General features: G+C 67.1%; 1 protein-coding gene across 1 annotated transcript; it reads left to right on the top strand.

The window, feature by feature from the left end:
- Positions 1-377: 377 nt before the first annotated feature.
- Positions 378-20,582, top strand: COL6A1 (collagen type VI alpha 1 chain). Its single transcript, XM_080817073.1, has 35 exons — positions 378-576; positions 1,110-1,239; positions 2,607-2,807; positions 3,543-3,702; positions 3,843-3,971; positions 4,065-4,085; positions 4,301-4,321; positions 4,397-4,441; positions 5,223-5,276; positions 5,826-5,870; positions 5,996-6,022; positions 6,255-6,281; positions 6,364-6,408; positions 6,626-6,679; positions 6,881-6,943; positions 7,472-7,534; positions 7,656-7,709; positions 7,804-7,839; positions 8,058-8,120; positions 10,028-10,090; positions 13,759-13,821; positions 14,436-14,498; positions 14,790-14,840; positions 15,001-15,036; positions 15,579-15,641; positions 15,858-15,923; positions 16,415-16,450; positions 16,712-16,748; positions 17,015-17,023; positions 17,298-17,431; positions 17,615-17,724; positions 17,820-18,003; positions 18,140-18,320; positions 19,044-19,073; positions 19,159-20,582. The coding sequence occupies exons 1-35, from the start codon at positions 480-482 to the stop codon at positions 19,779-19,781; spliced, it is 3,084 nt and encodes a 1,027-aa protein (XP_080673199.1). The 5' UTR covers positions 378-479; the 3' UTR covers positions 19,782-20,582.
- Positions 20,583-22,016: the final 1,434 nt, after the last annotated feature.

The raw sequence follows: 22,016 nt of genomic DNA, 5'->3' as shown, positions 1-22,016 counted from the left end.
ACGGTGCGTGTCCTCGTTGACTCGCTTTCCCCGAGTAAAAACCGGAATGTCTTTTCCCAGCGTGTGTCCACCGACCCGAGGGGCCGTGTTTATAGGGGCAGCAACTGTGGGCTCCCAGCAGGAGCCGTCGGGTCCGAGGGGACCGTCCTGCCCGCAGGGTCTCCGTCGGGCACCCTACACTGGCTGCGTGGGGAGCCCACCGGCGTCCCCCAGAGCAGGACGAAGCCCGGGCACTGCCGGCGCCGGGTCACAGCCGCCCCAGAGTGAGCGAGGCTGCCGGTGACTCACTCCCCGGGAGACCCCCGCCCACCGCGCCGCCCCCGCCCCAGCCCCTCCTCCGCGCCGCCCTCCGGCCCGCCCTCCCGGGCTGGGACTCTGCCGGCTGCAGAGCACAGACGAGTCCTCCTCTCTAACCCTCCGGTCGCCAGCGGCCCACCCGGACCCCTGCCCTCGCTCGATGGTGACCCTGGGGCGGTAACATGAAGCCAGCCCGCGCTCTGCTCCCCCTGCTGCTGCAGGCCTGCTGGGCGGCCGCCCAGGACGCCCCAGGCAACGCCAGGGCCGTGGCCTTCCAGGGTGAGTGACTCCCAGCACCTCTGGCTCCGCTTCTGCGCGGGCCGACCCCACCCTTCCCCCTGACGGGAGAGCCCCGGCCGCCCCGGGGTCGTGAAATTCCCCAGCGTGGCCTGCAGCAGGGCCCGGCCCCTCAGGCTCCCTCCCCCGCAGGGTGTCAGGCTGGCCCGTGGTGGGGGATGGGGGGCGACACCCTCCGGGCCTGGCCTACTTGCTCTCCCGGGGCTCCTTCCCTCCGACTCCTCCCCGGCCGGCGCTCTCACACCTTGTCCAGGCGGCGGTCGTGCCCTGGGCTCTTTCCATGCCGAGAGGGACAGTGCAGAGTGCACAGCCTGGTCCTGTCGGCCACAGCGGGGCTCCCGACCTCCGGGAGGTGATGGCTGTGCCCCCAGCCGGGCAGGCTTCCCAGAACCTGCGTGGGGGCTCTCACGGTCACCCAGCCCCCTCACCGGGCCAGCACCTGGGGGAGGTGGCCTCCCTGTGCCCAGGAGGGTGCGGGACGTGAGCCTCAGGCCCCCCACCCCTTGCTTGGCCAGACTGCCCCGTGGACCTCTTCTTTGTGCTGGACACCTCCGAGAGCGTGGCCTTGAGGCTGAAGCCCTACGGAGCCCTGGTGGACAAGGTCAAGTCCTTTACCAAGCGCTTCATCGACAACCTGAGAGACAGGTACGGGGGGCCCGGACGTCCAGGAGCCTCCTGGGAAGGGTGGTGGTCGGCAGGCGGAGCACAGCCCCCTTCCCAGGGGGACAGCCGGGGTGAACCAGGCTGCTCTGTCACCTTTCTGCGTCCACAGTGGCTCCGAGGGGCCAGAAAAGGGCCGAGTCTGAGAAGGAGTGGACGGCGGGGCGGCACCAGTCCGCCTGGTCAGCCGGGGGCCTGGGGACAGTACTGCCATCAGGGGTCCCGGGACCCTGACGTGCCTCCCTGCTCCCCAGCCGAGTGGGTTTCAGGAGCTGGTGGGAGGCTCTGTGGCTCCTCCGGTGCCTGAGGAAGGGCCCGTCGCCACCTCCTGGACACTGACCTCTGCCCACCAGACAGTCAGAGCCTGTGTCCTGACCAACACCCTGGTGTTCTCAAGCCCTGGTCCGAGGGGCCCAGAGGGCCTGCCGGCTTCACTCACTCCCTCTCCCTCACTCAGGGGGTGGGTCCTAGAGCCTTGGGTGTGGCTGCAATTAGACAGGCCCACGGGTGGGGTCAAGGCCATGGGGGGAGGGTCAAGGTCAGAACTAGGCTCCTCCCCCACTGCCCTGTGCAGGGCCTGGCCCTGTCCCACCTGGTCCCTGTCCACCCTCTGACTCGAGGACCAGGGCTCCCAGCCGCCCATCTACCTTGAGGGGGTTGCGAGGACAGAGGATGGGGGCTGCCCCGTGTGGGACATGGGACCCGAAACCTTGAACTCAGCCAAAATGCCGGGGCTCCTGAGGCCCACCGCCCTCCCCCCAAAGGTGCCTTTGAGCTCGTGACTTAATTTCTGAGGACTCAGTTTCCCCACCTGTGAAATGGGGTCAGCCCTTCCTGCTGCCGACGCCGTTAGCCGCACGGTGGGGGCCTCGGTCATGCCTGCGGCTGAGCAGGTGGCGGGCACGTGTCCCCAACAGGGTAAACGTCAGAAGCCTCTGGCCAGGGTGCACAGGGACAGGGAAGGACGGCCACTCAGAGTGTCCCACTTAGAGCTGACCTAAGCCGACCTCACCCTGCCCTGGCACCCGCCCCTCGCCTGTGGTCCCATCCCTGGAGGGGCCCACGGCTCCCCACCGGGAGGTCAGGGGCTATGGTGGCCCTCCCGCCCCCCCACCCCCCCCCGACGGGTCACGTGGGGTCCTCAGGGCAGGGACCCAGAAAGTCCAGCCTGTGCTTCTGGCCCCTCCCTGCCGGGATATGACGGGACCGGGCATTGTGTCCCCCCTGCGAAATGGTGGCCCTGGTGCCCGCGGACGGACACACACGGGCCGCGGGGGAGGGGCCTGGAGGCGCCGGCGGTGAGCGGGTGCCGGCCCGCGGGGGCTGCGCTCTCACTCGGCCTGTGGTCTCAGGTACTACCGGTGCGACCGCAACCTGGTGTGGAACGCGGGTGCCCTGCACTACAGCGACGAGGTGGAGATCATCAGCCCGCTCCGGCCCATGCCCAGCGACCGCGACGCCCTCAAGGCCAGAGTGGACGCGGTCAAGTACTTCGGCAAGGGCACCTACACGGACTGCGCCATCAAGAAGGGGCTGGAGGAGCTGCTCGTGGGGTGGGTGTCCTGCGTCCGCACGCAGCTCCCCGTGTCCCCGGCGCGTCCCCCACGCGTCCCCAGCACGTCCCTCAGAGGCTGCCCTGCCGTCCTGACGCCGCTGGCGGTCGCCTTGGGAACCGTCCTTGTGCCCAGGGCGCCGTGCTGGTGGCTGCCAAGGGTCCGTCTCCACCCCTCTGCCCCCCTTGAGCTGTCCCCTGTCTCCTCAGCCACTGAAAGTCCAGGGGCCCACAGGACCCGAAGTGCCCCAGCTGCTCCGGCGGTAGCTCGGCCCCCGCCGCAGCCCCCGCTGCCACGGCCCCCGCTGCCACAGTTCCGGTGCCACAGTTCCCGGCGCCACAGCCCCCTCTTCAGCCGTCCCCTCCCACGACCTGTGGTCGCGGGTCCCCTGGTCAGGGAGCCTGAGGGGAGGCAAGGACCTGTGCCCCTCCCCTGGGGATATGTGCATCTTCCAAGAGAGTGTTCTAGAGAATTGTCATCCCACAGACCTTTATTTCAGTCCCCCTTTACGGGCAGCTCGACAAGCGGGGACAGACTGCCCAGCATAACAGCCAGCCGCCCCCTGAGCGCTGCGTTTGGGTCTGGGTCTCCCTCCAGGGCTGTTGGCCTCCAGCTCCTCTCCTCCAGTCCTGGGGGTCCCAGCTCTGTTCCCGAGGTGCCCTGAGCCGTCAGGGTCAGCAGGGGCTGGAGGGGGCCAGGCCTGCGGGGGCCTCACTGCTGCCCACCCCCTCACAGGGGCTCCCACCTGAAGGAGAACAAGTACCTGGTCGTGGTCACCGACGGGCACCCCCTGGAGGGCTACAAGGAGCCGTGTGGGGGCCTGGAGGACGCTGTGAACGAGGCCAAGCACCTGGGCGTCAAAGTCTTCTCCGTGGCCATCACGCCCGACCACCTGGTAGGCGCCCCCATCCCTGCGCCCTCTCTGGGCCGGGCACCGGGCATGGCCTGGGGGGGCCCTGCGGGGCAGGCAATGTGCCGCAGAGACGGGGGGCCAGGGTCCCCGCTGTCGTCGGCCTCACCCCTCGTCCACGCCAGGAGCCACGCCTGAGCATCATCGCCACGGACCACACGTACCGCCGGAACTTCACAGCGGCCGACTGGGGGCAGAACAGGGACGCGGAGGAGATCATCGCCCAGACCATCGACACCATCACGGACATGATCGTGAGCAGCCTCTGCCCTCGCGCCTCCTCGGGGGCGGGGAGATCCCGTGGCTCTGAACGCAAATTAACTCCACTTTTCCTTCTCACTTTTCAGAAAAACAATGTGGAACAAGTGGTAGGAACCCCCCTTTCCCCTCCCCCTTTCCCCGTCCCCATCTATCCCTTCCCCACAACCCCCGCTTCCCTTCCCCGTCTCTGTCCTCCCCTTCCCTCCTCCCCTCCCCACCCAGGGCCTCACCAGCCCCTTCCCCCCCATTGGGGAGCAGGCGGGTGTCCAGGGCCCTCTGCGAGCCCCATTTCCTAATGTGTCCTCTGTCCTTCCTCCTGCAGTGCTGCTCCTTCGAATGCCAGGTGAGTGGGGGACCCTGACCCCTCTGGGCTCACCCCGGATGCAAGTGCAGGCTGACCTTTCTCTCTGTCTTCCAGCCCGCCAGAGGACCTCCTGGACCACGGGGGGACCCTGGGTACGAGGTGAGTGGCTGCGCCCGTCGCTGGAGGGAGAGGAGAGCTCAGTACAGTGCTGGACAAATGTCCCCGTGGCATGAAGCCCCTGGTGTTAGGGATGCAGTGGGACCCCAGGCAGCGGTCCTAACGCCCCACAGAGCGTCCGCCCACACCAGGTGTAGGGAGAGGGAAGGTGCCCCTCGCTGAGCAGGTGCCCCCACCCATGGGGAGAGAGTCCCTGCACGGGGGTCACTGGGGCTGATGCTGTGGCCGAGGGCTGGTGTGGGGGGTGGGGTCTGACCGGAGGCTCCATTGTTCCCCGATGCACTTTCCTTGGGCCGGGCTGTAGTCCGGGGGGGGGGCGCCCAAGACCAGGTGTGGCTCACCCAGAGAGTCCACCTTAGTGGCCAACACATACAGCTTGGCAAGGTGCAGGTTTCTGGCTAGTCCTAAAAATATTAGAGTCCACGGCCACGAAGCCGCGTGAGCACTGCCCCAGGAGCCGAGCCCGGCCTGGGAGCTCCACGTGAAGCAGAAGCAGGTGCCGGGGAGGAAGGTCTAGGGGCCAGGCCGGCCGGCGCGGGCAGCACGGGGCCTGGTGGGCTGCCGGGGGGGCCGGTGCTCCTGACCTCGCAGACCCCGGGGTCGGCCACGGTGACGGGGAAGGAGCCCGAGTGCCCCAAGGACCCTGCAGGTCCACGGAATAGTGCGTGAACCCTCCTCTCGGGAGCAGGTCGGGGGCCTTTCCGCCAGGTGATCGGAGATAAACAGAATTTGTCCCCCAACCTTGACCTGCTCTGTGTTCCAGGGAGAACGTGGGAAGCCAGGTCTTCCCGGAGAGAAAGGAGAAGCCGGAGACCCCGTGAGTGTCAAACACCTGACCTTGGGCTGGGGTGCGAGAAGCCTGAGGCGGGAGGGGGCTGGGTTCGTTGGAAGCTTCTGTAGGACGGCTGGTTCCTGGGCACCAGGGTCGTGCGGCCTGACCCTCGGAGCATGCGGCCCCGAGGGCAGTGAGGGCAGAGGACGCACGCACAGCCATCCCTCCCGGCACAATCCGCCCAGACCTGCACTCCGGCCCGGCTCTCGGTGGGGCAGGTGGGGGTCGGCCCGAGGCTGTCTCCCCGCAGACCACCCCCCTCCTCCTGGGGGCCCATGACCTCCCCCTCCCCAGCTCCTCCTCCGGGGGGTGTCTTGGACCTTCCCCTCCCCCTCCCTGGAGCGACCCCGAGGAGACCCCCAGGAGTGGGAGGTGGAGCCTCCACATCAGGGCTGCTCTCTGGGACTCGGGCCAGTGGTCAGCCCGCCCGCTCTCTGGCTGGCCAGGCCTGAGCAGAGTGGGGGGCACGGGAGACCGGGCGGGGGCTTCCTGTACCCCAACAGGTGTCTAACAGGTGCCCTCCTCTGCGTTCAGGGAAGGCCCGGGGACCTCGGACCCATCGGCTACCAGGGCATGAAGGTGTGTCTCCGCCTCCTTTCAGAGTGGTCGGCCCTTCCTGGGGCCCAGACACATCTGGGCCCGTCCCAGGGCACTGGGCCCCAGGACACCAGTGACACCCCCTCTCTCCTCTGTCTGCTCTGTAGGGAGAAAAAGGGAGCCGAGGGGAGAAGGTGAGTAAAGCAGGCCTTCAGGTCGTGTCCCTCAGGGCACAGAGCCCCCCCTCCACGCGAGACTAACGCTGCCCATCTCCGGCGTGTCCAAACCTCCGTGAGCTGGTGGGGGGCTCTGTCCTGCCCGCCCTCCTCCTCTGCCTCCCTGGGAAGATGCCCCTGGCCAGTTTCCAGGGAACCTGCCTCACGTTGGGGGGCCACCCCCCCTTACTCTCTCTTCTCATCTCTGCAGGGATCCAGGGGCGCCAAGGGCTACAAGGTGAGTGTCGGGGCAGGGACGTGGCTTCTGCCCTAGGGGGTGCCGTGTGACCTTTGTGAACCTCGGTCTTTGCACCTTGCAGGGCGAGAAGGGCAAGCGGGGCATCGATGGTGTGGACGGCATGAAGGTGAGCCCACGGCCGGGGGGCGGGGTATCGATGGTGTGGACGGCATGAGGGTGAGCCCACGGCCGGGGGGCAGGGGACACTTCTTGCCAAGCCCCAGGCCCCATTGGACCCCGAGCCTCCTGGTCAAGTTCAGACCAGCATCTGGCGGGGCTTTCCTGGGAGGGGGTGGGTGCGCCAGAGTGAGAGTCCCGACGGCTGACCTGCTTTCCTCTTCCAGGGGGAGACGGGGTACCCCGGCCTGCCGGGCTGCAAGGGCTCGCCCGGATTTGACGTAAGTCGCATTCTGTCGCTGACGTTTCGAGACCCAGTGCTCAGGAGCGAACAGGGTCTCCCCCCTTCTCTGGACGCTCTAAGAAGTCCCGGGGGGCTGCACCGCGTGCAGCCCCACCTTCCCAGTGTCCGACGTATCCATGTCCCGCCCGAGGGCTGCTTGTCGAAGACCGAGGACTGACCCCCTGCAATTTCTCACCAGGGCGCTCAAGGACCCCCCGGGCCCAAGGGTGACCCGGGTGCCTTCGGACGGAAAGGAGAGAAGGTGAGTGGCGCGGTCGGGCGCCTCCTCAGAAGCCCTCCCCGGGGCAGGCGGGGGCGGGGCGGAGAGGGCCGCCCCGTGTCGTGGAGCTCAGACGGGCCCGGGGCCCCCGTCCGCACGGCCTGGAGCCCGTCCGCTCACGGTGCAGTCCCGGTGTGGGGCTATACAGGACGCTGGTGGCCACGAGCGGGCGGAAAGGTGGAGAGTGAGGACGCGAGGTTCCGAGCCCGACCTGGAGCGCCGCGTCTGTCGCTGGTCTCTTCGGGCGTCTCCAGCGACCGAGCGCTGGGAGGGATGGCGGGCAAGGGGCCCGGCTCCGAAGGGGCCCGGCTCCGAAGGCGTCCGGACCTGGGCCGGTTCTCAGCATCTTGCCAACGGCTGTGGGGCCCCAGCCCGACTTTCCGAGGCGCTCGCGGCTCTGCATCAGGCTTGACCCCCCGACAGGCGCCGCAGAGAGGGAGGGCGGCCTGAAGTCTGGGTGAGGAGGCCGGGGGCAGGGTCTCCGCCAGCTGACCTTTCGGGTCTTTCCAGGGTGCCCCTGGAGCCGATGGGGAGCCCGGGAGGCCAGGGAACACGGGCCCCCCCGGAGACGAGGTGAGCACTCAGGGAGAGGCAGGCGGGTGGGGCAGGGGGGCCGCCAGGAGCAGGGGCAGCCGCAGCCCCGGGCCCCAGTGCGAGGTCAGAGGCCGACGGTTCCACACTTGCTCCCCCCCAGGGCGAGCCGGGTTTGCCTGGTCCCCCAGGAGAGAAGGGAGAGGCCGGTGACGAGGTGAGCACCCACGTTCCGTCTCCTGCTCCCAGCTCCCCCGAAAAGCAGTTTCCAGCCCCGACTGACTGACCTTGTTTGCTCCCCTTAATCCCAGGGAAACCCGGGACCGGATGGTGCCCCCGGCGAGAGGGTGAGTGGGGCGGGGTGGCATCTGGGCCCTGGGTCTCGCCATGAAGTGGCCAGTGTGGCTCAGAGGCCCCAAGCTCCTATCTGAGCTCACGGGGGCCTCAGTCTCTGAAAGGGTGGGGTGTCCTGCTAGGGGGTCAGCCCACACCTGGGCCTCGAACCCCCTACCCCCGACGCCTGTCTGAGCTGAGGCATCGCCTCCCTCTGCTTCTCTCCACACAGGGAGGCCCTGGGGAAAGAGGACCACGGGGGACCTCCGGTGCGCGGGGCCCACGGGGAGACCCGGTGAGTCACCGTTCATCAGGCTGAGGAGGGGGACAGAGTCTGAGGTCTGGCGGGGTCAGGCCATCGCCTCACAGGACACATGCCACCAGGTCCCTTTGTCCTCCAGGTTTCAGGCGACCCACGTCCTCACCTGCTGTTTTCCCAAAGGGGATCACTCTGGTTCACGAAGGGCGGCAGCTCCTGTGCTCAGCCCCCAGCCCCGACCCCCAGCCCGGACCCCCAGACCCAAATCCCAAATCTGACCCGTGCCCGGATCCCCAGCCCGGACCCCCAGACCCAAATCCCAAACCTGACCCCCGCCCGGACCCCCAGCCCCGACCCCCAGACCCAACCCCCAGCCTAGACCCCCAGCCCTGACACCCAGCCCTGATACTCAGCCCCGACCCCCAGCTCAGACCCCCAGCTTGGACCCCTAGCCCGGACCCCCAGCCCAGACCCCTAGCCCCGACCCCGAGCCCCGACCCCCAGCCCGGACCCCCAGCTCAGACCCCTAGGCTGGACCCCTAGCCCTGACCCCCAGCCCGGACCCCCAGCCCCGACCCCCAGCCCGGACCCCCAGCTCAAACCCCCAGGCTGGACCCCCAGCCCCGACCCCCAGCCCGGACCCCCAACCCCGACCCCTGGCCCTAGATGTCTCCAGGGGCCTGCGGGAGGCCAGGAGGAGGGTGTGGGTCCAGATGAGGAGAGCAAAGTGCAGAGGAGGTGCCCTCGCCAGGACCAGCACGGGGGAACCACACTCACACAATCACACACACAGTCGCACACGCACAACTGTGCGCACACGCTCTCTCACGTGCACGCACACACACACACACGCCTGCACACAGCACGTTTGCCCCCGAGCGCAGCACCCGTCAGGCTGTTCACGACACCGCTCGCCTGTCCCTGAGGTCGCTGCTCCGCCAGGCCCGCGGCCCGATTTACGGACCTCCCCTCCCCCGTCACACACACGATTTTCCCAAACACTTGCCGCTGTCCCAGCAGCCGCGTAAAGGCTGCTCGGGCTCTGGGATGACTCCTCCTGCGCCCGGAAGAGAAGGACACAGGAACCTTGGACCTCGTGGACCTCGTGGCCCCCGTGGCCCGGGCGCCTTGCCTTGCAGCTCCCGCACCCCCTGCCTCCTTCCGGGGAGCTTTCTCTGGCCCCGCGGTTCACTGGGAAGGTCTTGTGGTGCCCCGGGGCAGCCCACACCGGGCCTGGTTAGAGGAGGGGCGATAGGTGCCACCCCAACATTCCGGAGCCCGGGGAAGGTACGATGTCTTCCACACGCGGGGTGTGGACCAGGCCTTGCTGCCGCCGCTGCCAGGGGCAGGCCCCGGGGTCCCTCCTGCTGTGACCACCCAGGCAAAGCTGCTCCTCCCGAGGACGCCTGTCCCCCTGTCCTGATGGGGAGTGGGTTCAGCCCGAGGCCAAGGTCCCTGGAAGAGAGACGTGCTCTCTGCGCCGTCCCAGCTCCTCGTTATCCTCAGAGCCCCACGGCCCCCAGCACGGGGCTTGGGGCAGGACGTCAGAGGGAGCACGGCCCCTCCCCAGCTACCCTGCTGAGATCGAGATTGGGAAATGGGACCACAGGCCAGGCTGCACCCCAGGGAGCCCCCCAGCAGCTCTGGTCCCTGGGCCAGTCCAGGAGCTGGCTGGAGAAGGAGCCAATGTCAGGGGCCCCTCCAGGCCTCGGCGGGAGCTCTGGCCCCCACCCCACAGCCTCCTAGCGAGTCTCCAGGTGGCCTCGCACACACCTCGCCCTTCCCCCCTCGGCCCGCTAACGTCCTGGGAGGAGGGACGAGGCCAGGCTTCCCGGCACACTTCTCAGAGAGCGGGGGGCAAGCGGGCAGGCTGGCCTTGCCACTGCCGCCCAGGCAGCTCGGCCTCTCCTGGCTTCCACACTCACCAACTCATCCCTCCCCAGGGTGAAGCTGGACCCCAAGGAGACCAGGGACGAGAAGGCCCCGTCGGCATCCCGGGAGACCCGGTAGGGAGCGGTCCGGGCGCGGGCGGGCGTCAGGCCAGCAGGAAGGCGGACAGCAGCTCCTGCATTTAAGGGAGGGCTCTCTCCACTTCTGACTGGGGGGCTTCCTGCAGCGGCTGCCCAGGGTCAGCAGCCGCCTGCGGGGAGGGGCAGCCTGGGTGGCCAAGTTCCACGGCCTACAGGCTCTGTGTTCCGAGTGGGACAGCCCGAGGCTGTCATCTGCCAGGACCAGAGCTGAGTGAGCGGACCCCTGGCCGCCCTCGGAGCTCTGCCCTCTGTCCTAGTCCGGCCGGCTCTGGAGGGAGGCGGCAGGGGATGCCGGGACCCCTGGGGACAGCCCACGGTCTGCCAGGGCAGGCTCAGCCCACACTGGAGACCGAGGCTGAGCCCCCAGGAGGCGCCGGCCACATGTGGAATCCAGGTGTGAGACCCGGGCTGGAGCCAGATTGGGGGTGTCTGAGCATCAGTCTTGCATGGGACACCTTCCAGAGGCCATGCTGGGGGAGGAGAGGGGAGTGGAGGCCTGGAGGCCATGAAGTGCCGGGTGCCTGAGCCCTGAAACCCCCAACAGGAGGGGCTCGAGGCTCTCCTGCCGCCCAGGCCGGGGCCCTGGGGTAACCACCCCCCAAGAGAGCTCAGTAAGGGGCCGGGTGGGACGTGTCCTCCCTGCATCCGTTGGGCAACCCCCTTGTTTGACCCAGACCCTCTCAGTCTGCCTGCTGCTCTGATGGGGGTCACTCACCAGGCATCCCCAGACTCCTCCCGCTGGGGATGAGGTGGCCACCTGGCCTGCAGGGAGGGGGTCTCTGGGCGGACAGAAAGGAATGGCCTCTGAGTTGGGATGGGGACCTCCTAGTGGGCAGGAGAAGGGAATGGCCCCCCTGCTGGACGGAGAGCTCCCAACGGGATGGCGGATGGGAGGGGGCCGCCCTCAGAGGGCCCAGGCCTCGGGCTCTGCTGGGACTTGGCTTGTGGCTTCGAGTCTTTTTGGTGGCTTTTCTTGTGGAGAGAAATTTGGAATTGGGATTTTAACAAAAAAGGAATTTAAAACACAAGAAAGAAGAAGCCATAATAGGGCTGCCAAGGGTCAGGATGGAATATTAAAAATGCACCTGGGTCCATTCCAGTGTGGGTTGTGGGAGGCGTGGACCCACTTCCAGACCCACTTTGAGACCAGCTCGGTGGGAGACTTTCCTCCCACATAATTACAAGTTGGGCTCCCTGGGAGTCAGCGGTTCTCAGGCTGTGGCCATGTGTGAGCATGGACCCTGCAGCCCCGGCCCAGAGCCCAAGGCCTCGGGTGTCTGCCTCCCCCTTTCCGGGCGGCAAAGGCAGATGACATCTCTCAAATGAAATAGGTGTCGAAGTTCTGTGGCTTCCCTCCTCCCTCCACCCACCCATCCGCCCATCCACGCGTCCCCCCGTCCAACCTTCCGTCCCTCCCTCCTCCCTCCATCCGTCCGTCCGTCCGTCCGTCCATCCGTCCAACCATCTTGAAATACTTCCAAGGCTACATCCAAAACATAAATTCTTAACAGCACAATTTCTTGGCCAGATGATACACGTGTGTGAGAGGGTGTGTGTGTGTGTTATTTCCCGGAGAACCCGACTTCATCTAGCCGCACCTCGCCTTTCCCCCAAGAGCGTGAAGCAGCCGCCGCAGCCGCACCGCGGCCGGCAGAAGAGTCCACAAACCTCATCCGCGCGTCTTTGCTCCTCAGGAGAAAGCCGAGAGCTCTCGTGGTTTGCACAGTATCTGTGGGGAGGCTGAGCGCGGTCTCTCGGGTCTCCGGGCCGTGTCCCTCCTTCTGGCCGTCCCGTCAGTTGTCCATTTTCCATCGAGTCTGTCTTTCCGCGCGGATGTGCGGGGGACCCTCACCCACGCCGCAGACATTCTTCCAAGTTTGCCGTCTGCCTGTGACGGTCCCGGGGGCTTGTGGCTCAGGATGTCCTGCTCATTTACAAGATTCCAAGTGCATCCCCCTCTTCTGCTGTATTCTCTTCGCTTCCTCTCTGTCTCACATGGAGGCTCTACCAGGCTAGAAGTGAGGTGGGCTCGACCTGGCTTGAACTTTCCTGTGACTGGTGAGCCTGTGTTCACGACATCGCTAATGGCAGGCGCGACTTTTCCTGGTGCTAGAGGACACGAACGTCCGGTTTTAGCTTCTCTTATCTGGGTCTCTCCGGAATCCCTGTGCCTGCTGTCCGCCCCCCGGCCCCCTCCCATGACAACAGCTGTCCCAGGAGGGGCTGCTCCCGCCGCCCGCCACATCCTCAGGCTCCCCTGCCTTCCCCACACGCCTGCTCCCCAGCGGTGATCCCGCCGCCAGGACGAGCTGGCGACCATCCCGCCGCCCGGTGACCTGGTCCTTCCCCCGCGGCACAATTCAGGAAGTTGTTCAAGACACTGATGGCGTAAAACACTGCAGGGCAGAGCCGTCACTGGGCTTTACTCTTGAGTTTCCAGTTTCCAGGGCCACTGTCGGTGTAAAAACCGGACACTCCCGAAGGCTGCGGGGGACGAGGGCCCCCTGGCCTTGCTGGGAGGAGGCCCTGTGTCCCTCCAGCCCGCGGTCCAGCTGGGGACGGTCTGCCTCTGACCTGTGGCCCGGGGCCGCTTGTTCGCCCGAGCCCTCCGCGGGGGATGGGAGCTGGGGCAGCTCTGGGGTCAGGTTTGTCCACGCTGGTCACTCAACTTCCCAGCCTCAGCACCGTTTCCGCCTCCGGGGCTCTCTGTTCCTCCGAACCCGTCGTAGCCTCACCCCTGCAGACCCTCAGGGCAGTTGGCTTCCGCACCAGGGGCTCGGGGAGGAAGTTTCTGGGAAATGGGTTTTCCCAAATCCCAAGAAGCGGCAGAAACTGGAGGAGGTCAGCGTCCCGGCCTCGCCGCCTCCCTCGTCTCGCCCCTGCCGTGGGGCCCGGCACCGCCCACCAGGAGCCGTGGGGCCTCGGGCTGTGTTGTTCCCAGAGGCGCCTTCCTCCCTCCACCGCGATGCCGCGGAAACTGTCCCGAGCGCAGCGGCCCTCTGTCCCTGTCTCCTGGGGCCTGGGACACACCTCCCACTGGCCCGGCTGAGGGCACACAGGGCCTCTGTTTCCCATCATCCCCCCGGCCCCCTGTCGTGTCCCCAGGGCCACCCCCATTGTCAGGTCCCGGAGCCACTCCCCAGGAACTGAGTCGGGGGCTGCTGGTCCCCGTGGCTGGCGAGCCCAGTCCCAGGTTGTGTGTGATGCCAGGGCCTGAGGCCCGGCGCCAGAGCCCTGAGCGGAGCTGGACCCCCCGCGGTCGCAGCGGGAGAGCCAGACGGTGGCACCTCAGGGTGCCCGCTGGTAAATGGGACAAGCCAGATAACCAGGGGCTGTGGGAGAACCGAGCCAAGAAGGGCCTCACCGGGAGGCGCCTGCCTGAGGACGGGGCGGGCGGACAGGCCTCAGTCCAGGGTGCGGGCGGGCGGGGTTCAGAGTGGCCAGGAGGCTCCACGCGTGGTGTCCACTCACCCCTTCTTCGAGCCTGGCCGGGGATGTCCCTAAACGCTCGGGACACCGAGACTCTGGACCCAGAAAGGCAGGCAGCTGGCCTCCAGGGACTGTGTAGACCAGGCCGAGCCGCCCGCGGGGCGGCGGCCGGTGTGGGGCCAAGAGGGGTACAACAGGCGTGTTCCCCTCTGCAGGGTGAGGCTGGCCCCGCTGGACCTAAAGGTTACCGAGGTGACGAGGGGCCCCCGGGGCCCGAGGTGAGTGCCCCCCCCACCCGGCCTCGGCGCACACAGATGCTTTAGTGCATTTCGTGGTATCTGTGTCGTTCAGGAAACTTGGAAAATGCAGAAAAAAAACCAAAACAGAATTGAAATCTAAAATACGCCCCCCGGACATAGATAATAACAATCTAGCTTATTTCTTTCCAACTTACTTTTCTTATTTGCACATTACACCTTATAAATTTGGCTTCACAAAGTTTTTTTTTTAATTTTTTCATTATGAACATTTTCTAAAACCTTTTATGATTTTGCAAACCTTGATGGACGCTTGCTTCCCCCCCCCCCCAACCCCGCCGCCCGAGTCCCTCTCCTTCTCGGAGCTCTGGCCTGTCTGGAGCTCCCAGTCCAGAGGGGAGGGGACTGTCGCATCCTGGGGGCAACCCCGGTGGGTCACTAGGCGGGAGGTCCGGCCCCCCGCGGAGCCGGGTACCCTGTGGAGTGCCCCGGGACTCATCACGGCTGGGCCGATGGGTGGAAACGTGCTCCTTTATCTGCGTCCCCCGTCCCCTGCCTCAGAGACCTGTGGGGCCTCCGCGTGTGCATCTGTGTTGCTCACTCACTTTTCCCAAACCTCCTCCTGCCCTCCTTAGGGTTCCAGAGGAGCTCCAGGGCCCGCAGGACCGCCTGGAGACCCTGGGCTGATGGGTGAGAGGGTGAGTGGCGGTGCCAAGGGCTCGGGGCCTGGGCGGGGCCTCTGCCGGGACGAGTTTCCGTGTGGGGTCCGAGAGCCCCAGCAGCAGGGTCTGGGGAGGCTCTCCACGGGCCGCTGTCCCCTCTCTGCCGCTGTGGTCCCTGGGTCACCATGGGCATGGGCTCTCCTGCTCCGCTCCGGGGACACACAGGCCAGTCCCGCGCAGGGGATGTCTCCCGGGCTGGTGAAGCCCCTCGGGCACCCCCCGGAGCCTGGGCGATTCCCAGGGGCAGACGTGGTCTCCTCTCCGCAGGGGGAAGACGGCCCTCCCGGAAACGGCACCGAGGGATTCCCCGGCTTCCCTGTGAGTCCCCCTGCTTCCCGCCCCATCGCCCCCTTTGGGCCAGCCGGGGTGGGCCCAGGACCACCGGTGGGGCGAGGAAGGGGTGGTGGGGGTGATCCATGGGGCGCCCCTCCCCCAGCCAGGCCGGAGCCTGGTGTGACTGGTTTGTCTTTCCCCGCAGGGCTATCCAGGCAGCAGAGGTCCCCCTGGGATAAACGTGAGTACACGCCTGCCGTCGCGCTGCTGGTGGGTTCACGCGCACACGTGTGTGACACGCATGCATCCTCCGCCCAGGCTGGGCGCCAAGGCCCCTCCCACACGTGTCTCAGTCTGCGGGTGCCCCTGCCTGGCTTCCCCTCTGGGCTCCCGCAGACGGACCCCCGAACCTCGGGGCGCCCTTGGGCCTGCACCGGGCCTCGGTGTCTCTGCAGGTGGGACACGGTGTCTCCTTTATCTTTTCCTTTTCGAACTTCCGCTTCTCAAAAAGGAAGCGCAGTGCTGTGACTTACGGTTCCTAGAGCTGATGGGAAACAGAACTCTGGTGGCATAGAGGGTCCGCTGGGTGCCGGTCCTGGGGGACAGCCACCCGGCCCGCGGGGTGCGCCTGAGAGGGGATGTGTCTCTGGTCACCACCCACCTCAGGGGCCCGCTTCCCCAAGGGGAACCCACTCCAACCCTGGGCCAGGGTCCCAGCCACACACACATGCCCTCTCCCCGGGACTCCACCCCGCTTACCGTGGGCCCCCCTGTCCCCTGCAGGGCACTAAAGGCTACCCGGGCCTCAAGGGGGATGAGGGAGAAGCCGGAGACCCTGGAGAGGACGTGAGTGCAGAGCCTGCCAGGGGTGCCAGGAAATCACCCGGAGGGGCTGCTACCACTGCGGGGTGTGCAGGGAGGTGGCCGCGTGCCGTCTGGGCCGCTAAGGCTCTGCGGGGGGTTGGCGGAAAGGCACCCAATGCAGGGGCCGTGGACGGACCGGCGGCAGGTGGTCCGGCCGGTGGTGGCTGTCGGTGGTGACAGGGTGCCGTTCCCTTCCAGAACAACGACATCTCACCCCCAGGTGTCAAAGGAGCAAAGGGGTACCGGGGCCCCGAAGGCCCCCAGGTGAGTGGGCGTGGCCAGCCAGGGCAGGGCACCCTGCGATTCTGAGGCTGCGGGGAGTCGGAGCAGGAACCTGGGAAGTGGGTCTCTGGGAAAGGCCGGCCCTCTGACAGGAGGGGAGGGAACAGGCCGAGTCGAGGGCCGTGCGGAGCAGCTGGTCACCGCTAAGACATGAAGAGAGCACAGCAGAGCCCGGGGCGGGTGCCTAAGGGGCGGGGCACAGCAGACTGTAGGGAGCTCTCATCCCACGGCGAGCACCGGGGACCCCCACACAGGGCCACACCCGGCCCACCCGCGCCCCCGGCGATCACAGAACACCAGGCAGTTGGGCTGTCCCGCAGCCCTTAGTGTGCAGAGGCTCGGGGGCTCCTCCGGGGAGGTGGGGTCAGCCCGAGGGCTGGGCGGCGAGGGGTCGGCGCTCAGGGTCCTCCTCAGACCTGCGGTTCAGGGAGCCACGCGCCCTTACCACCTCCCTCCACTCCTTCCTCTGACAGGGGCCCCCAGGACACACGGGACCGCCCGGGCCAGATGTAAGTGGGTGTCCATAAACGTCCTTGGGGGGCTGGCCGCTCTGGCCACGGATCCCATGGGGTGGGACACCATGATCCTCGGAGGGACACCATGATCCTCGTGGAGGGACGTGGGGTGTCCACGTAGCAGTGACCACATCAGGTGCCCCTGCGCTGGGTGTCCGACACCCGGCACGGGAACCCCACCATGGTACCAGGACAAGGCGACCCAGCAGCCCGTTCAGCCCCGTTCAGCCCCTGGTGCGTATCTCTCCCCCGCAGGAGTGCGAGATCTTGGACATCATCATGAAAATGTGCTGTGAGTAGCCCTCATCTTTGGAGAAGTGTCTTAGTTGGAAAGAATTGGGTCCTGCCAGCCCCGGCACCTCCCTCTGGCACTCACGGGCCGGGGGGATCCTTTAAACCACGGGTGGAGGGCAAGTGGGGGGGCAGGAGTGTGTCCCCCTCACAAGGAAGTCCCTGGGGGTGGTGGGGGCACCGGGCAGGGCAGCTTGCCCTGCTGAGGATGTGCAGGCGGGCAGGGTCTCCATGGGACATAACGCTTTCTTTCTCCTCTTTCCCCAGCTTGCTGTGGTGAGTCATGAGCGCGGTTCTCCGGGGTTCCCTGTGGGGGGTGGGTTAGGCCCCTCCTCCTGGTTTACCTGGGAGGGCAGCAGCTGGCCCTCACGCCCCACCAGGGCACCATGGCCTTGGGGCGCAGTCCGGCCCCCTCCTCACCCCAGGAACCTGCAGGGCCAGCCACCGGCGTGGGGGAGCCAGAAGCCCTAGGGTCCCGGCTCCAGTGGGGGTGGCCGTGCTGCGCGGGGCCACGGGAGGCCCCCAGGGCTGACACTGTCCTTGCCCGCAGAGTGCAAGTGTGGCCCCATCGACATCCTCTTCGTGCTGGACAGCTCGGAGAGCATCGGCCTCCAGAACTTCGAGATCGCCAAGGACTTCATCGTCAAGGTCCTGGACCGGCTGAGCAGGGACGAGCTGGTCAAGGTGAGGCAGAACCGCCTGCTGCTCCCCCGGGAGCAGCCGATGCGGACCCCGGGCGGGAGGGGGCTGGGCCCCGGGGGCTGCATTTGTCCACCCACTGGAGCCTGAGAGCCGGGGCTGATGCTGGTGGGAGGGGCTGCGGGGAGCCCCGCGTCCAGTCCTGACCGGGGCGTGGGATGCGCGCAGTTTGAGCCCGGCCAGTCGCACGCGGGCGTGGTGCAGTACAGCCACAACCAGATGCAGGAGCACGTGGACCTGAGGGACCCCGGCATCAGGAACGTCCAGGAGTTCAAGGAGTGAGTGCGGTGCGCCCGGCCGCCCGCGTGCCTGTGGTCCCCGAGGGTGCCCACCCCGAGCCCGCCCACGCTGACTCTGGGTGCCTGCCCCGCAGAGCCGTCAAGAAGCTGCGCTGGATGGCTGGGGGCACGTTCACGGGGGAGGCCTTGCAGTACACCCGCAACCGGCTGCTGCCGCCCACGCCCAACAACCGGATTGCGCTTGTCATAACGGACGGCCGCTCGGACACCCAGAGGGACACCACCCCGCTCAGCGTGCTCTGTGGCCCCGACATCCAGGTGGGGCTGGCTGCCTCCGTGCCCTCGCGTACCCCTGCCCCCGCGCCTCCCGCGCCCCCGCGCCCCCACGCCCCCCGCGCCCCCGGAAGGCCGCCGTCCCCACCCGGGCCGTGCCCACACCGTCCCTCCCTTGCAGGTGGTCTCCGTGGGCATCAAGGACATGTTCGGCTATGTCGCGGGCTCCGACCAGCTCAACGTCATCTCCTGCCAAGGCCTGGCACCCCAGGGCCGGCCGGGCATCTCGCTGGTCAAGGAGAACTACGCAGAGCTGCTGGACGACAGCTTCCTAAAGAACGTCACCACCCAGATCTGTATAGGTGGGCTCAGCGCGGGGACCCTCCCCCACGGCTGTGCTGGGAGGTGGTTGGGGCCACCGTGACCTCCCGCCGCAGGAGCCGGTCAGCCCCCGCCAGCAGCACGGGACCTCCCCACCAGCGGCCCCAAGCTCTTGCTGGAGGAGGCCGTGGCCCAGTGTCGGCAGGGGGTCCCCTTGTGCCTCTGCTGCTTTGTCCCAGGAGCGCTCACACTCCCTGTGGTCCGGCCGGCCGCACGCTTGTGCACTGGGTGCCCTTGGAGCTGAGACCACTCCCCGGCCCCCAGCTCAGAACATGTCCTTCCAGGCTCTTTCTGGCTACAGAGTGGGGCCCATGGTGCGGGCAGCTGCCCGACAGCCAGAGAGAGCTGCTGGGGTTCGACTGGCCTGCGTGGTCGGCCCCGGGTCAGCGTTGCCCACGGACATTGCGGCCCAGGCTCTGACCCGCCGGCCACCCTTGTCCTCGCTGAGCTTCTGTTTCCCCATCAGGAGGGACCCACACGGGGTCTGTGGGAGGACCACACACTCATACCTCAGGCCGACCCTTGCATGGGGGGGGTGTCCCCCTCCTGGTGGGGCCCCCGGGCCGAGGAGGTGCCGGCCAGGCATCCGGGAGGGTCACCCATGCGCCTGCCCCGCGGGGGCTCTGCCATCCCGCCGGCGAGCTGCGGAGAGGACAGCTGTCCGTGAGGTCGCCGGCTTCATGGTGGGTTTTCTTTTTTTACAGACAAGAAGTGTCCAGACTACACCTGCCCGAGTGAGTAGCTGGGGTGTGCGGGGCGGGCAGGGGGGCTCCCGGAGCAGGGCGGGGGGCCGCGCCCTAACCCGCGCCCATCCCGCAGTCACGTTCTCCTCCCCGGCCGACATCACCATCCTGCTGGACGGCTCGGCCAGCGTGGGCAGCCACAACTTCGACACCACCAAGCGCTTCGCCAAGCGGCTGGCCGAGCGCTTCCTGACGGCGGGCCGGACCGACCCGTCCCACGACGTGCGCGTGGCCGTGGTGCAGTACAGCGGCCCCGGGCAGCAGCGGCCCGGCCGCGGGGCCCTGCAGTTCCTGCAGAACTACACCGTGCTGGCTGGCACCGTGGACGCCATGAGCTTCTTCAACGACGCCACCGACGTCAACGACGCCCTGGGCTTCGTGACGCGCTTCTACCGCGAGGCCTCGTCCCGCGACGCCAAGAAGAAGCTGCTGCTCTTCTCCGACGGCAACTCGCAGGGGGCCACGGCGGCCGCCATCGAGAAGGCGGTGCAGGAGGCCCAGCGGGCGGACATTGAGATCTTCGTGGTGGTGGTGGGCCGCCAGGTGAACGAGCCGCACGTCCGCGTCCTGGTCACGGGCAAGACGGCCGAGTACGACGTGGCCTTCGGCGAGCGCCACCTGTTCCGTGTGCCCAGCTACCAGGCCCTGCTGCGCGGCGTCTTCTACCAGACGGTGTCCAGAAAGGTGGCGCAGGGCTAGCGCCGGGCACCCCCCACGGGAACGGCGGTGAGGCCCCCGCGGTCCTCACCAGCCCGACAGCGACGATTCCGGAAAGGACGGGCTCGGAAAGGCCGTGTGTTTGACCCACCCCTCTGGCCCCGGGACGCGCCAGCCCGTGCCCTCCCCTCCGCGGTCACATCCCCCGACCTCCCGCAGGCTCTGAACCCCCACAGCTCTCTGCTTTTCCTGGGGGGTCGCCTTTGAGCCCTGCCTCCCAGCCTCATCTTTCTCACGAAGCCCCCATTCTCTAGTCACATTCCGCGACGCGCTGGGAGTCTGCTAGTGAAGTCGCAGGAGACCGTGGACCCTTCGTTTTTGGAAAGCCCGGGTGGAGGTTTCTCCCGCCTCACCCCTGCTGAGTCGGCCCCTCCCTGCTCAGGGCTCAGGCCCCGGTTCCGCCGCCTTGGGCGGTGGAGCTCGGGCGAGCGGATGAACTGGGACCAGCATCTCCAGCAAACAGCAGAAAACGGTGGCTCCTCAACCCTGTGCCCCCGAGACCCCGAAAACAAAGGTGCTAACCCGTAAACCGCCCTCCCCGTCCACTTGGAGGCCTGGGCCCCGGGGCGGGCCGGGACACAAGGTGATGTGTTTTCTGTTTTCTTTTAAAAAAACAAAAGAAAACAAAACAACAACCCAAAGCTCTTTTTCCCGAGGGAGTGATTGGTCCTACATTTTATTGAAGACCCTCTTTATATGTTAGTTTTATTTTTACTTCTTCCTGTGTTTTTGCTCACTGCGTCCGTGTCCGTGACTTTTCCGATTAAAGGTTTTCACTCCTCTGCCCGTGGTCATCTTTGTGAGGAGTTACAATCCCCCAGGCTGACATGTCCCTCTCTAGCAGGAGGGACCGTGGAGACAGCTGCGGTCCGGTGCCCTGGGGACAGGCCGACAGCCCCCTCCAGGTGTGGGGAGCCCGTAAAGGACCGGCTAGGCAGGGGGAGGAGGGAGGAGGGGCCCGACACCCTGGGCTATAGAAGCAGAAGCACATCAGATCTCGGGGGCTGGGAGAGCTGCCCAGACCCAACAAGACAAAGCCCCAAAGAGCCCCCAGTGAGTCCTGGAGGAGGAGTCAGGACCAGCAGACCCCAGGGGACACCCGGCCGTGGTCCAGAAAAAGGTGGCTGGGGGCCGTGGCCATCCCCTGGCAGGAGTGGCCCGGGCCTCAGAAAGGGCAGAGTGGATGGGGAAGGAGGAAACGCAGAGCCACTGAAATGCCCAGAGCTCTCCGCCCTGCTGCTGGGCCAGTGCAGAGTGAGGGGAGGACGTGGGTTTGGACACACTCGGGCCCGGGGGGAAAGGAGGGCAGTGCCAGGGCGGGCAGAGGCAGGGGGTAGGAGCCCGGCAAATCGGGTAGGGACAGCCCAGCCCTCTCTGGACACACCAGGGAGAGCCAGGCAGAGGGCAGGGGCAGGACTCCGGTGGAGAACAGCACCCCCAGACAGAATTAGCAGGGCCGTCTGACACCCGTCTCAGCCTCTGCTCCAATGTCACCTGTGCCCGTGCTGGGGGGGCATTTCCCTTCCCCGGGCCGTCATCCATGGGGCCCACAGGCTACAGTGCCAACCCAATGTGTGCCCGTCATGCCCTGTGAGCCCCCAGCCCGAACTGCAGTGGGGAGCAGCGACCCCAGGGCCCTGAGCCACCAGGGAACCTGGCTCCTTCCCCATCGCCCGCCTCTTCCCCTCAGTCTGACCCACTGCAAAATGGGTTTGTAACCCTGTAACACCCACCTGGGAGGGCTGGGGTCAGGCCCCAGGCCCCGCCACTCCCTGCTCCGTGTGGGGCTGAGGAATTCAGACACCTGGTGCCCAGGGCAGGGAGGTGGGAGGGCAGCTGGGGAGGGAGCTGCTGGCGGGCAGCAGGGGCCAGTGGCTCAGCCACCCCTCACTCCGGGACCCCCCTCACTCCGGCCTCCACGCACAGGCTCTGGCCGCCCCAGGTCTGCACCCCATCAGTCGGGACCTCTGGGTTTTCCTCCTCCGCAGGTGTCCCCACCCCCCTGGGAGTGGTCACCCCAGAGACCCCTCCTGACGCCAAGTGGGAAAGCAGAAATACGTGTGTCCCCTTTAAGACGGGACCGCGTCCACTCCACGGATCCCGTGGGAAATCAGGCCGCGGCGCTCTGCTCCCTGCTGTCCTCCTCAACCCCTCTCCTCCCGCAGCCACGAGGAGAAGACAAGGAGCCTCCGTCCCGCTACAGAACTTGGCGTTCGG

Source organism: Martes martes, assembly GCF_963455335.1.
Source record: "Martes martes genome assembly, chromosome: 1".
Classification (NCBI taxonomy): Eukaryota; Metazoa; Chordata; class Mammalia; order Carnivora; family Mustelidae; genus Martes; species Martes martes.
This window is presented reverse-complemented; position numbering and strand designations above follow the sequence as displayed.